General features: G+C 36.8%; 1 protein-coding gene across 19 annotated transcripts in view; it reads left to right on the forward strand.

Moving 5' to 3' along the window:
• The window catches only part of LRRC49 (leucine rich repeat containing 49), a 149,294-nt gene that overhangs the window by 18,269 nt on the left and 115,382 nt on the right, over nt 1–15,643 (forward strand). For all 19 annotated transcript variants that reach the window (XM_081506229.1, XM_081506235.1, XM_081506231.1 and 16 more), the window contains 2 exons: nt 3,533–3,599; nt 9,795–9,938. In XM_081506229.1, coding sequence (XP_081362355.1) covers nt 3,533–3,599; nt 9,795–9,938 — 211 coding nt within the window. The remainder of the gene's footprint in view (nt 1–3,532; nt 3,600–9,794; nt 9,939–15,643) is intronic.

Genomic DNA, 15,643 nt, shown 5'->3' on the forward strand with positions numbered 1-15,643 from the left:
CGTCCCCTTCTCCTCCTGCCGTCAATCTTTCCCAGTATCAGGGTCTTTTCAAATGAGTCAGCTCTTCGCATCAGGTGGCCAAAGTATTGGAGTTTCAGCTTCAACATCAGTCCTTCCGATGAACACCCAGGACGGATCTCCTTTAGGATGGGCTGGTTGGATCTCCATGCAGTCCAAGGGACTCTCAAGAGTCTTTTCCAACACCACAATTCAAAAGCATCAATTCTTTGGTGCTCAGCTTTCTTTATAGTCCAACTCTCACATCCATACATGACTACTGGAAAAACCATAGCCTTGACTAGACAGACCTTTGTTGACAAAGTAATGTCTCTGCTTTTTAATATGCTATCTAGGTTGGCCATAACTTTCCTTCCAAGGAGTAAGTGTCTTTTAATTTCATGGCTGCAGTCACCATCTGCAGTGATTTTGGAGCCCCCCAAAATAAAGTCTCTTACTGTTTCCATTGTTTCCCCATCTATTTGCCATGAAGTGATGGGACCGGATGCCATGATTTTAGTTTTCTGAATGTTAAGCTTTAAGCCAGTTTTTTCACTCTCCTCTTCAGATATATACCCAGAAATGGAATTTTTGGATCATATAGTAGTTCCATTTTAAATTTTTTTAAGAATTCTTTCTTTCTCTGTGGGTGAGCTATGTCTTCATTACTGTGCACAGACTTTGTCTAGTTGCAGTGAGTGGGGGCTACTCTTTGTTGTGGTGCAAGGGCTTCTCGTTGTGGTGGTTTCTCTTGTTGTGGAGCACCGGCTCTTGGCATGTGGGCTTCAGTAATTGCAGCTCATGGGCTTTAAAATGTGGGGTCAGGAGCTGTGGTGCACAGGCTTAGTTGTCCCATGGCAAGTGGTGTCTTCCTGCACTAGGGATCAAACTGTGTCCCCTGCATTGACAGGCAGATTCTTAACCACTGAACCAACAGGGAAGTCCCCTATTTCAAATTTTTGGTGGAATTTCCATAACATTTTCTATAGTGGCTGTACCAATTTATATTCCCATCAACAGTGCGTGAAGCTTTTCTTTTCTCCACATTCCTCCTCCACATTCTTTTCAGTTTATCTGGCTTCTTGGAAATATTTTTTTTTTAAATATTTTGTTCTTTGAAGATGCAAGTCTGTCTTTCTCTTTCTATTCCTCTATCTGTTTTTTGTTTACTTTTGCTCACACTTTATTTTTCACATAAAGAAAGTAGCTATTAAACAGTTCTAAAACTTTGAGTGTTCTGGAGTAAAAGATGTGTCAGAAGACTACGTTCCACATTCTCCCTAATTGCATATTTCTGAAGTATCAGTACAAACAAATCTGACCCCTAACGTATTCCTCTGGCTCTCCACTCAGCTGACTTTGTCACAGAAAGGAGCCTGTGAGCCTTGAAGATGCAAATCTATACTGAGGCAGTACTTTAGTGGTTACTAGGCAAACCTGGCTGAGGATTGGTAAAGAAGAGAGAAACACAGCCACCACGCTGTCTCCTTATGTTTATCTTGGGTGACTAGTTGTCCCCTGCTGGTTAAATCAATAACGTTTACTCCCTCGCACATCTCAAAGCACTGCAGTCTTTGAGTCCAAGGCAATGGAACCACATATGAAAATCCAGTGCAACCATATGCCTTTAAATTCATGCAGACCCAACAAAGATTTCTGCTCCAAAGCTAGAAAGATCCTACTCAGCTTCCATATGTGAAGTTTACATTGCTACCAAAGAACTCCCAACCCCTCTATGCCACTTTGCTGTTGAAGTTCTTCCCATCTAACTCTTCTACTTTCTATATCCTCTGTTTACCTTTGTGAACATCTGGTACCCTGATGTTCACAGGCTCATGACCAGAAGTTTGCTGGGTTTTCCTGTGATCGTCCAGTTCTATAGATAACAGAATTTTCTTCTAGACTCTGGAATTCCATATTCCTTTCCTTTTGATTTCTTGAAGTATCTCACTTAAGGATTTGTCTTTGACACCTGAAAAGCCGGGCCTCATATAGTTCCTGTAGCGGGGTCCTTATACTAACATCAGGCACATAATGTGACCTGCAGAGACAAGCTGTTGTATGTCCCTAGAGGTCTGTAGTTGCTGAGTGATGAGTGAGCCTTGTCTTTTTCTAGTTCACTTCCATTTGATGGGAGAATTTTTTTTTAAATAAAAGCTTTCAGGTCACATTGGTATCTTACTAGTTTTCTACAAGTTAGTATATGACTTACAGAGTTTGGGCTCTAGTCAGTTGTAAATGTGGCTTCCCTGGTGGCTCAGAGGGTAAAGCGTCTGCCTACAATGTGGGAGATCCAGGTTCGATCCCTGGGTCGGGATGATCCCCTGGAGAAGGAAATGGCAACCCACTCCAGTATTCTTGCCTGGAAAATCCCATGGACAGTGGAGCCTGGTAGGCTACATTCCATGGGGTCACAAAGTGTCGGACACGACTTAGGTAGGTTTGTTGACAGTGCTCCGATACAACACTGAAACGGCAGTCATTCATCTCTTTGCTTTGTTTCCAAGCATTGGCTATCAACACTGAACACACCATTCTATACTCACATGTAAGTTTTAAAAATTGGTTTTTATGTGATCTGTTTTTTACTTGATTATATTTTATTATTTTGGCTTCCCTGGTGGCTCAGACAGTAAATAATCCGTGTGAGCGAGGAGAGAGGTGTGAGAGAGGAGACTGAGAGAGGGCTTTGGTCCTAACGGAGTAGTATGGGCGGGGGGTGGTGTGGGGAGATAAGGGTGAGAGGAAGAACTCTAGTCACACTGCAATAGAACATAATAGGTGTATGAGAAATATTTTTATAAATTAAATTGGGTTGGATTGGTTTTGGTAATTCAATTCTGGATTTGGCTGTGATGTGAGTGATGGAAAGGAAGAGAGAGCTCTTTTCAATAGGGTCACCTGGAAAGGCTGCTCTGAGAAGATGTTTGAGCCAAGACTTGAGTAATGGGAGGGAGTAAACCATGTGAAGTTCTGGTGGAAGAACATTAAGGAAGAAGGAACAGCAAGGGTAAACACCCCAAGGCAGAAATGAATTTGTCAAGTTAGAGATGGCAAGAAAGCCCCTGTGATTGGAGCAGAGTGAGTGGGTAAGCCTGAGCTATGGAAGGAGATAAGCTAAAGGAAGAGTCAGCCAGACAGTTTTAGGGCCTTGAGGACTGAGGTGAGGGATTTAAGTTGTATTAAAGGTGAAGGAAATTGCCTTGAGTAAGTGCCTTGTGCTAAAGTTCCTAGAAGTAGAATTGTTCTTTCCTAAAGACAGCACTTTTAAGCTGTCTTTGGAACATTTCCCCCAGTGGGACTGCATCTTTATCATTACAATTAAATCAATGGAGATATGTTTTTTAATATATGTAATTATATACAATCTCTCTCTCTATGTATATATGTATTTCTGTGTCTATCTATCTATCTATCTATCTATCTATCTATCTGGAGAGAAAGAATAAATTAAAATAAGTTATGCCTTAGACTATTTTGATTTGCAATAGATATGATACATCTGTATTTCCATTCTACTTATTCTAATTTTCAGAATTAAGAAAATTTCAAATCTGGAGAATCTAAAGAGCTTAGATGTCTTGGACCTTCATGGAAATCAGGTATTGTTAAAGCCCTTTTGTAACTTTCTATTTTGAAAAAGCTCTAGGAAATTTGACATAGAAGTTTTAATAATTATACTTGTGTTGAATTTTTCCAGAGTTACTTTACCGATTCACTGAAATTAGCTATGGTATTAAGGTATTAAGTCTACTTACATAAATTTCTCAACAGCAAATGACAGATAAGACGTAAAACATTTAGAATTCTTATAGTTATGTCTATTTTGTTTCTTATTTAGTCTTTTATTAACTTAATAGCCAACCCCAAACCAAGAACTGGAATATTACTATTGATTTTCTTCTACCTAAGTGTTCCTTCTTTATTCCAAGTTACCACTATTCTGGATTTCAGATTTATCATTCCTTTTGGGTGTTTTTAGTTGGTTTTATCACATATACATGTGTCTAAATAATATATTGTTTAGTAGTATTGTCTTTTAACTTTAAAAAGGTGTCACACTATATATTGTCATCTAATGTTTGCTTTTTTGATACAGCATTATGTTACTGAGATTTATCTATTTTGATTATGTAATTGTAGTTTATGTTTATTGTTATATGTTCCATGATTTGATTATACAAAAACATTTTTCTCCATTTTATTATCGATCGACATTTGGGTTGATTCCTTTTTGTTTGCTTGTCTTTTTGCTTTGTTTCCTACTCGGATAGCACTTCTAAGAACATTCTTATATATGTTTCTCCCATACATTATATTACTCTAGGGTATATTCCTGGGAGTGGAACTGATGGGTCGTAGGTTATTTAAATGTATAACTTTAAAAGATAATGCCAAATTGTTTTCCAAAATGATTGTACCAGTTGATACTCCTACCAGTAACACATAATAGATCCTGTTGCTTGATATCTTTTTCAACATTTGGAATTGTCATACTTCTTAATTTTTGCCAATTGAATTGGTGTAAAGGGGTGGCCCCTCATAGTCTGGATTTATATTTCCCTGATTACAATATAACCTGGGATCATTATCCTGTTTGATCAATTTATCTACCCATATATTTGTCTGTCTTAATTTGTGTCTGGTTTGTTATGTTCCCCTCCTTATTTTCTCTCTCAGAGCATCTTGGCTGTTTTTTTAACCTCTTGCTCTTACATTTAAATTTTAATCTTTTCAATATGAATACTTATTTCTAAATAACTACATGAGCTACATACTCATGCAGAAGGTAAAACCTCTCCTGGGGTGGCAAGTGCACATTGTGGGATGATCTGGGAGTCCCTGCCTGTTGAGAACAAGGTTTTCCACTTGCAGCTGGTCAGACATGAACCTCAGTGTGATCTCCCTGGGTGCTCTAATAGCTGTTAGTCCCAAGCGTTTTGTTGAAAACCGAATGTAATTAATAAAACCATGATAGATCTGGAGAGGCCGCATCAGCTCGTGGCTGGGATCAGCTAGCTAGCTGGGATCCCAGCTCCATCTGTATGTCTGCCTATATGTACACACAGAGGGAGGATTGTTGATGGCCTAGGAACTGTCCAGCCCTGCAGGCTGGTTAGTGTCTTTCTAATAGAGATAAAGTTAGCCTGTTATTAACAGTTAGATGTTGGTAGAAGGGGAAGAAGAATTAAAGTGTTTGTCAGTAAGAGAATATCATATACTGAGACTAAAAATAACATGGTAAGTATTTTTTTACTGCTAGAGAATTTAGCACATGTTGGGGGATGGTGAGAGATGAGGCAAGAGAGGTAGATATAAGGCCAGATTGTGGAGGGCTTTATATGCAGTACTAAGAAATTGCTATTCTGTCTTTATTTAGCCCACTATTTTAAATATTGTTCATAAGTGTAAGTGAAACATTTTATGGTAGCAATATTTTTCCTAAGTTTATTTTAAAATTTATAAGCATTTATGTGTTTTCATATTATAATATACTTTTGAGAATTCGTGGGCATTACCCAAGATCTATAAAAGCAACTGGTAAATGAATAACATATCACTTGATCTATATATCTTGTATAGGGATTATTTACCAACATTATGTTGATTAAAAATGCTCTATTCCTTGTTAACTGACCTGTATTTTGTGTTCTATAGTTCCAGCATATGTTTGTGATAGTCTCTGTACTAAGATTAAATATTTATACCACACAAATTATTTCTCAAGATATATAGAACAGTATTATGGACTCTATGGGAGAGGGCGAGGGTGGGATGATATGGGAGAATGCCATTGAAGCATGTAAATTATAATATGTGAAACAAATCGCCAGTCCAGGTTCAATGCATGATACAGGGTGCTTGGGGCTGGTGCACTGGGATGACCCAGAGGGATGAGATGGGGAGGGAGGTGGGAGGTGGGAGGGGGGTTCTGGAAGGGGAACACATGTACACCCATGGTGGATTCATGTCAATGTATGGCAAAACCAATACAATATTGTAAAGTTAAAAAATAGATAAATAAACTAATTTAAATGCTAAAAAAAAATGTGAACAAAGAGAGAAAATAAAAGATTCTGTGAATACAAGAAAGAAATTTTAAATGGAAATCTGAGTCTTGTTTCAAATATTTAAATCCAATAAGCAAAAATTTGGAGTATTTCAAAGCAAAGATAGTCTTGGTGACTAAAAAGTTAGGAGATATACTACTCAAGTTGAAACAATATGCAACTCTAAAAAAATAGCATCAGACAGTTTAAAAACTAACAGAATATTAAGTGAATATTTTTTATAGTTTGAATTTACTTCCATTGGAAATAATAATGATACATGGTGTACATTGTAAAATGAAATGTAATTGGTTTTTTGATGTGAAAACATTGGGAGGAATAGTGATAGTGTTCAAGAAACAGATTGGGGAATGGAAAGAGAGGGGAGGTGAAACTGGAGGTAGAGAACAGTTGAGAGACTAATTCAATGATCCTTGTGAGAAGTGATGACATCTTCAAGTAATAACAATAGGGGTGTAACAAAGGGGCAGATGGATAAATATTTAAGTAAAAACATTGAGATTTAGCAATTGATTGTATGTGAGTAGTAGAGAATACAGAGGAATATGGGAGACTGATTCTTAATTTACAACCTAGATTTTTTTTTTTTTTTGTCTACCAGAAAATGTTCTCCTGTTGAATGCTTGCTTTAACATGGCACAAATGTGCTTAAAGAAGAATCTGTTCTTTCAGTGACATCTTTTCCTTTAGGGAGAGCTTGCCGTTTCTGTGATTGCTCACCTGAAAGCAGACATCTTTCCTTTCAGTATTGTTTAATAGGAAGGTCATCTTTATCCCGATAAAGCAATCTGGGTCACTCTTATACACATACATAAGACTGGAGGATCCAGCTTTCCTAGATGTATTAAGAAGCTTTCCTGTCTATCTTAAGACCCTCTCTGATCAGTGTGACCTAAGATTAGGCTTTTGAACATTCCTATCATCTCTTCTTTTGGCTGTGAAATTTATTAACTGATCAAGAACTCTGCTCTCACCACCTTTTGCTTGAAGCTTCTGTCATAGCTCTGTTCCTGTGACTTTGTCCATGGTTGCAACAGAGTAACAAATTTTATTCTATCAGAGATGTTGCACCCAATTCTGCCATGTCTGTTGGCAAACCAAGAAACTGAATAATATCCGCAGTGATTTTTTAAAAATTACAGATTAATACCTATATATGAATTAACAACATTTCTTTTCAGAGTCACCAAACTAAAAAGGGACTCTAAAATGAAGGCATCCTAATTGTAAGTCCCACCAGGACCAAATGAAATTGGAGAAAGGTAGTTTTCTAAAAGAAGTCCTCCAGGATTATTAGCAGAAGGGGGAAGACATCATACACAGGTCATCTGCCCCTTCATTCTGTGTATTTATCTTTCTTGAGTTCAGAGAAGTTTTATATATGTAAAATATATACATGTATATATTTACATATTGCTTTTTCATATACCTATCTCTATTTTTTTTTTAGTATTTTAGTACAATTTCTCAAGCTTATGTTGATGTTACTGATTTCCTATAGTGTCCTTTTTACTTTTTGCTGATTCTATACATTTTAAATTCTATCACCTATTTAGTTTGAAATGTCATTTTCTGTGTCTTTACAGTTCTGTCATCTGCAAATACTCATAACCTTGTTTTTTTCTTTTACAGATTTTAATTGTTTTCATTTTGTTATTAGTTAAACCAAAAATCTCAGTACAAATTTTAAAGCATGGTCATATTTTATCTTTTATATTATTAAATTTGCGATAAATATACTTACATTTCTCCTCGTGAATCTAGATGAAATCTAAATGGTATTTCTTGAATGTAAGAGAAGGGCTAAATAATATCATAGAAAATGTATTTTAAGTCTTTAAAAAGGCTGTTTTAGCCAATATCTGCTTTGAAATGTTAAATAGAAATTTTCAAATAATATTGTGATGGCAATACAGATGAGAAAATTAATCTCCAGTGACTGTGAAATTTATTTATTTTAATTTCCAGAAAAAAAGTGTTATGTATAACTCGATATTACTTAAGTCTGTTAGATTAAAAGGTTGGTGAAGCCCTCCCAAGGAGCCCTATTTCTGGGTCATGTAGAAACTCACTCTGTTTTGTGCTATTCTTGCTATATTACAATAGTGGGGCTTAAAGTCATGCTGCACTCTCATCACTTCATGGGCCATACCCTTTAACTTACTCTTACTTGTGCAACTCAGATTCCTCTGCTGCAGTTCAGTGCTTACATACATGTGTACAGTCTATAATTCAAGTCCTCTTGTTCTAAACAGCCAGTATCCACCATGTTGTACCCTGACTCAACATTATCTATTCCTCTCTTAAGCAATTTCAGTAATAAAGTATATCCATGCTCATCCTCTCCTGGGGTTGCTAGTTCCTTTTCCATTCAGACTCTTGACTGCTTTCAGGATGCTGCAGTATAAATGGAGTATGAACAGGGAGAACTTGGTATCATTTCTTTTCTTTGTCTTTTCTCTCAGAGGGTAGTCTTGTTTGGTCAAAACATTGTGAGCTCATTCCTTAGACTCACAGTTTCTATTTTTGCAGCTAGTATGTATATTTCTCTTCACCTTCATGGGAACCTGGCTCAGTGTTGGGCAGTTCAGCTCAGTTCAGTTCAGTCACTCAGTCGTGTCCGACTCTTTGTGACCCCATGAACTGCAGCACACCAGGCCTCCCTGTCTATCACCAACTCCTGGAGTTTATTCAAACTCATGTCCATTGAGTCGGTTATGGACTCCAGAGTATTGGAATTTCAGCTTCAACATCAGTCCTTTCAGTGAACACTCAGTACTGATCTCCTTTAGAATGGACTGGTTGGATCTCCATGCAGTTCAAGGAACTCTCAAGAGTCTTCTCCAACACCACAGTTCAAAAGCATCAATTCTTAGGCGCTCAGCTTTCTTTATAGTCCAACTCTCACATCCATACATGACTACTGGAAAAACCATAGCTTTGACTAGACAGACCTTTGTTAGCAAAGTATTGTTTCTGCTTTTTAATATGCTGTCTAGGTTGGTCATAACTTTTTTCCAAGGAGCAAGCATCTTTTAATTTCATGGCTGCAGTCACCATCTGCAGTGATTTTGGAGCCCAAGAAAATAAAGTCAGCCACTGTTTCCACTGTTTCCCCATCTATTTGCCATGAAGTGGTGGGACCAGATGCCATGATCTTAGTTTTCTGAATGTTGAGTTTTAAGCCAACTTTTTCACTTGCTTCTTTCACTTTCATCAAGAGGCTCTTTAGTTCTTTGCTTTCTGCCATAAGGGTGGTAGCATCTGCATTTCTGAGGTTATCGATATTTCTCCTGGCAATCTTGATTCCAGTTTGTGCTTCATCCAGCCCAGCATTTCTCTTGATGTACTCTGCATATAAGTTAAATAAACAGAGTGACAATATACAGCCTTGACATACTCCTTTTCCTATTTGTAACCGGTCTGTTGTTCCATGTCCAGTTCTAACTGTTGCTTGGAGATGCCCAAACAAGTACTTACTGATTATTTGGTAAAATATACTTCAAATAATTACCATGGTCAAATTATCAGATGTGTTCCTTTAGTCAATTTTCACAAATTAAGTAAATTCATAATATCTATAACAGAGCAAACAGGAAATAGATTTTGAAATGTCTTCGTATAAATATGTTTGTTGCTGAATCCAGTGACTGGGTCTTTTATTTTTATAATGTGCACCTCTGAGATTTATGCCTGCTAATCATCCCTGCCTCAATTTTTTAACAGATTACCAAAATTGAAAATGTCAATCATTTGTGTGATTTGAGAGTTTTAAATCTTGCGAGGAACTTTTTAAGTCACGTTGATAATCTTAATGGGCTGGATTCACTAACTGAGCTTAACCTGCGACACAATCAAATTACTTTTGTGGTGAGTATTAAAAAATGGAATCAATATGTGATTTCTGGCCTTTAAGGGAATGAAATAAATGTTATAGCATTGCTTTCTGTAAAGTAAGAGTCTAAGGTAATTTAGTTTTTTTCTTAATTTAAATTGTGGATATGATTGTTAAGCTTTATAACATTATGGTTTGGGAAATGGTATGTTATTTTGCATTCTAAAAGATAAATGTAAAAATTAAGAGCAAAAACGTTATCAGTAAATGAATCAACTAGGGGTAAATAAATTTTGAATCCTTTCCTGTGTTGTTACAGAAATAGAATTAATAAGAAAGACGGTTATTGGTGACTGAAAGTTGGCAAATTGTTGCACAGAGAGGAAAAAGACACAGAGAGGAGAGATTGAGGGCTTTGAAGACATACATAAATATCATATTCTCTGCAGTTTTTCAAAGGCAGCTTTGTATGGAGGAAAGAACACTGTTGCACAGGACATCAGAGGCCTAGTGCTGGTCCGCTTCATCTCTCATTAATGGTGTAGGAGTGTAGTGTTAGTTGCTCAGTTGTGTCCAAAGCTTTGCTACCCCACATCCTGTAGACTGCCAGGCTCCTCTGTCTATGGGATTCTCCAAGCAAGAATACTGGAGTGGATTGCCAATCCCTTCTCTAGAGGATCTTCCTGACCCAGGAATTGAACCTGAGTCTCCTGCATTGCAGGCAGATTCTTTACTGTCTGAGCTATAGGGAAGATCCCATAACTGTGTGACCTTGGGTAAGTCACTCACCTGTGAGGTTCAGTTTACTTTTCTCTAAAATGAGGACATTGGGATAGATCATCTCTGGAGTCCTTTTTGGTTTGCTGACTCTGAAAAAAGATATAAATATGGTAGAAAGCTGGCATGTGAGCAGGAGGAAAAGAGCTGGCATCATGAGGCTACTATGAAACTCTGAGGATGAACTTCTTTAGATTTATAGTTTTACTCATATTTAGCAGCTAAATAACTGCTTAATGCTCAGGTATGTTGAACTTGCATATGTGAAGAGCTCTAGAAATAAGACTTTCAGTTATATAACATGATATAGGCCAAGAAGACATCTAAGGCTTTATAAAAACACTTTGTTTTTTAACAAGTTCCCTTTGTTTATATGCAACAGAGAAACTGCATTAGGTTTTCTCTGAATATGACTTAAGCACTCTTAAAGGCACAATCTGATTCTTAACTTTTTCAAGACATTGAGTTCCTTAGTTGGTTGGTTTAGTCGCTAAGTCGTGTCTGACTTTTGCAACCCCATGGACTGTAGCCTGCCAATCTCCTCTGTCCATGGTATTCTCCAGGCAAGAATACTAGAGTGGGTTGCCATTTCCTTCTCCAGGGAATCTTCCCAACCCAGGGATCAAACCCAGGTCTCCTGCATTGCAGGCAGGTTCTTTACCAACTGAACTATGAGGGAAGCCCATTAGTAAGTAAGTAAGCCCATTGAGTTCCTTAGTAAATAATTACATATACTTGAGTGGTACACTTGAAAAAGTTGGAGGACAGTTGATACCTTATCTCTAGGCCTCACTGTACAGATTGGTTTCATTTTGAAGTTCCCCCTAAAAATCTGAGCCAAGTAATGCTTACATTTTCTGGGAGGTTGGGATAATTTCAGAACCTGTTCTAAGACATGGATTTATTCCAGAACCTTTAAATTCTGCCAGCCTTTCCCCAGATTGGATTTAAATATTGGAAATGGCTTATTTATTTTAAGAGACATCCATATTGAGTTAATCTGTTTCATTACTGTCTCGAGGAACTGTTCAGTCTGGACTTAATCTGTCCTCAGGACATTGGGTATGGTAAGAATCCAAACACTTCGGTAGAGTACAGAAATCTGTTGGCCTTAGCATATTCCTGTCTACAATTTGTCCTTCATTTGGAAAATGTGTAATACACATCCAAGAAATTGCTTAATGAATTTCCCACTGAGTACCTAATCATTGCTGTTATAGATTAAGCAGCAGTAAGCATCTTATGGAAAAGGAAATTGTTTTAATTTCTAAAAGTGAAAAAGATTTAAGTATTATGTAAATGGTATAAGCATCATGTGTATTAATTTATTGGATACTGTGAGTGTATGTGTAAGAATAAATAAACTTTTCCAACTCTATTTCTTTTCTGAAGCATCCTTTTCCTGAAGGCCCAAAGAGACTTTAAATCTGAGGATTCCTTCCCCCCCCTTCTCTTTTTTTTAAACTACCTCTTCTTTTCTCCAGGGTCAGTTATCACATTATTCTTTTCGCTTTGTTTTTTCTCATGGTTTTGATTTTCCTCAGTGACTGGTAATTCTTAAATGAAGGACCATGTTAAGGCATGGCTGAATCTCCTGTACAGCTGAATAGGTCTTTTTAACTATAAGTCTCTCCCTAGAATGATCACTAGATTTGTGTAAGTTGCTGAATCCCACACATTGGCAGACTTCCCTTAGAGTGAGTGGACGACAGGCAGGCTCACTGTGTCACTATCAAAATATCAAAATAAGAAAAACTACTTTGCGAGGGCAGGGAGGAGGAATAAGAAGGACCCCAGTATCTTTTGTACCAGCTGAAATTGCCATTCCTCTTCCCCTTCTGGTTCTACTGTGGCAGTTATTAACCATCTCCATAGATAAAACACCCATGCTCTCCATCCTTCCTTCAGTCTCTGTTTTGTTAGAAACAGATCCTGAGGCTCTAGCTGAGGATTTCTTCAGCCAGCTGCTCTGTACATGGTTGCGTGTGTGCATGGCAGGAGTGGGAGTGGGCTGGGAGGGGGGCAGTGGGTTTGTTGGTGTTCCAGGAATAGCTGTTTAGTAGACACATCTTTAATTATACATCTGCTTGATTAGCCATAGCTATTCATAGTGCATGCCTGTGTTTTGTTTGTGCTGACTCTGAGAGTGGAAGTTGGCATTCTCATGGAGAAAATTGCCACGTTTGCAGTGCAGCATCTCTCCCGCCAGTTCTGAGCTGCAGTTTTCTTTGTTCAAGATAATCTCCAATAACATCTATCTGCTTTTCAGCTTCCTGAAATTTCATCAAAAGTGTTGCTCTATTAATAACTTTTGTTTTTAACATTTTCTGTGAAATTGCTCATTTTATTTGTTTGTATCACCCATTGAATCTTGGGAAGGAGATGAAACAAATGCATCACCTACTTTACCATCTTATCAGAAACTGTCTTCACTGATAATTTCAGTATAGAAAAGAATTTAATACAATAAAAAATAAAAAATCAATGACTATTTAATACAGTATAGTTGTATTCAATTCTCTGATCTTTTTCTTGGAAATTTTATAAGTTTCTAAGCAAATGTCTTTTTAGTTTGTATATCTTTCCCTTTAAAAGAACTATGAAACATTTCAAACATTCCCAAAGAAAGGAAATAAACATTACCAACATTTGTGTGTCAACCAATGAATTTAAATAAAAGCCTTTTAAATATAGTTGAGACCTACTCTGTAGCCCTGCCCCAACACATTCCCTTCCTCCTTTGCAGACGTAAAAGCAATTATGAATTTGGTGTTTATTTCTATGCATGTCTGTCTCTGTTTCCTGTATATATTCCCAAACAATCCCATATATATCCCTAAACAATGAAGTAATTATTTTGCATGCTTATAAGTCTTCTGTAAATGGTTTTATCAAACAGTAGATATCTTCTGTAAGTTACTTTTACTATGCTTTGAGATTTATATGTTTTGATACCTATAGCTCCAGTTCACTAATTTTCATTGTTATATAGTATCACACTGTATGATTATGATTAAATATTTATTCTTGTATTTTTGGATAATATTTCTAATTTTTATTGTTAAGAAATAATATTTTTGTATATATCTTTTTGTGCATAATTATAACAATTTCCCTTGGACAGTGGCTTTCAGACATTTTTAGCCATAATCTATGTTAATAAATAAAATTTACATTGTGCATGCATACTCAGTCGTATCTGACTCTTTGCGACCCCATGGACTGTAGCCCACCAGGCTCCTCTGTCCATGGGATTTCCCAGGCAAGAATACTGGAGTGGGTTGCCGTTTCCTTTTCCAGGGAATCTTCCCAATCCAGGGATAGAACACATGTCTCCTGCATCTCCTACATTGCAAGAGAATTCTTTACCACTGAGCCACCTGCGAAGTCCCTGAATTGATTTCTTGACTAATGAAAAACTGGTTGTAATCTGCCTTTGCAAAATAATGCTAAATGGTGACTTGGGAGAAGCATTGCTTGGTGCCAGGACTATGCACGTCATTACACTCTATTAGTTATTGCCACATTTTCCCCAGAGTGGTTGTACCAAATTACATTTCCATCAGCATTCCCTAAGAGTTTCTTTAACTTCACAACTTTATGGACACTCGATGTTGTCAGATGTTGACCTTCTAATTTTTGCCAGTCTTGTAACTATGAAATTGTATTATTTTGAGATTTGAATTTCTAGTGGGATTGAATGCCTATCATCTTTTTTTCCATTTTTGACATTGATATTGCCTGTTCTGCAGATAGCCTTATCCTTTGCCCACTGTTATGTCTTTTTCTTTTTCCTATTGATCAGTAGTATTTCTTTTGTTTCTGCTGTCTTTGAGAAACAGAAGTAAAAATCAACAGTTTCCTTTATTGTTTCTTCTTTTTGTTTGAAAAATCCTTTTTTATAGGCTGAGGACATAAAGATATTTTTCTATGTTGTCTAACAAGAGTTTTAAAGTTGTTCTTCACATGGAGGTGTTTCATCTTTTTGGCATTGATTTTTGCTTGCGATGTGCCATTGAAATCCAATTTCACTTTTTTTGCTCATATGGATTACCAGTTGTCTCAGCACATTTTCTTGAAAAGTAAATTCTTTTTGTCCTTCCTTCTCTCCTTGGCAGTATCTTCTTTTAGCAAATTAAATATCCACATATATGTAGGTCTGTGACTGGCGTCTCTGGCCTGTTTACTTGGTCTCTGTACATATTTCAGTCTAACTGTATAACTGTCTTAATAACTGTAACTTTCTATTAATAGTATGTTCTAAGAGCTGGTAGAATAAGGTCCCCAATCTTCCTTTCCTTTTCCTTCCTTTCTCAGCTTCCCTTCCTTTATTTTTGGTTTTAATTTTTGGCCACACCCTGCAGCATCTGGGACCTTAGTTCCCCACTGAGGGATCAAACCCTCACCCTCTGCATTGAAAAGCACAGTCTTAACCACTGGACCACCAGGGAAATCCCTAGCCTGCCTTCTTTTAAATTTTTTTTTTTTGTCTTTCCTTTTTCTGTGTACATTCTAAAAATAGCATGTCAAGTTTCATGAATAACCTTCCTGGTTTGTTTGATTTTTTTACTACCCTTAGATTGATCATGTGGATTCTTCTTTAATCTTAATTTTGAAAATTATATTACAAGGTTTTTGTGATGAAAAGTCATTCTAGCACTTTGGGTTGTTATGTGTATTATGGGTTATATATCATATACATTCCTTTTTTGTTTGCTAATATTTGGTTCATAATATTCACATCTATGATAAATGATATTGACATAATTTCTTTTTATTCTTTTCTGCTATAATACTAGCTTTATAAAATGAATTGGAGAGTGCTTCCTATTTTAATATTCTGTGATCCTTTATTTTGATTTCCTATTTAGTTTAAGGCTTCCCAGGTGGCGTTGTGGTAAAGAAACTGCCTGCCAATTCAGGAAACATAAGAGACATGGGTTTGATCCCTGGGTCAGGAAGT

Source organism: Giraffa tippelskirchi, chromosome 7, assembly GCF_054371585.1.
Source record: "Giraffa tippelskirchi isolate mGirTip1 chromosome 7, T2T-mGirTip1v1.2.pri, whole genome shotgun sequence".
NCBI lineage: Eukaryota > Metazoa > Chordata > Mammalia > Artiodactyla > Giraffidae > Giraffa > Giraffa tippelskirchi.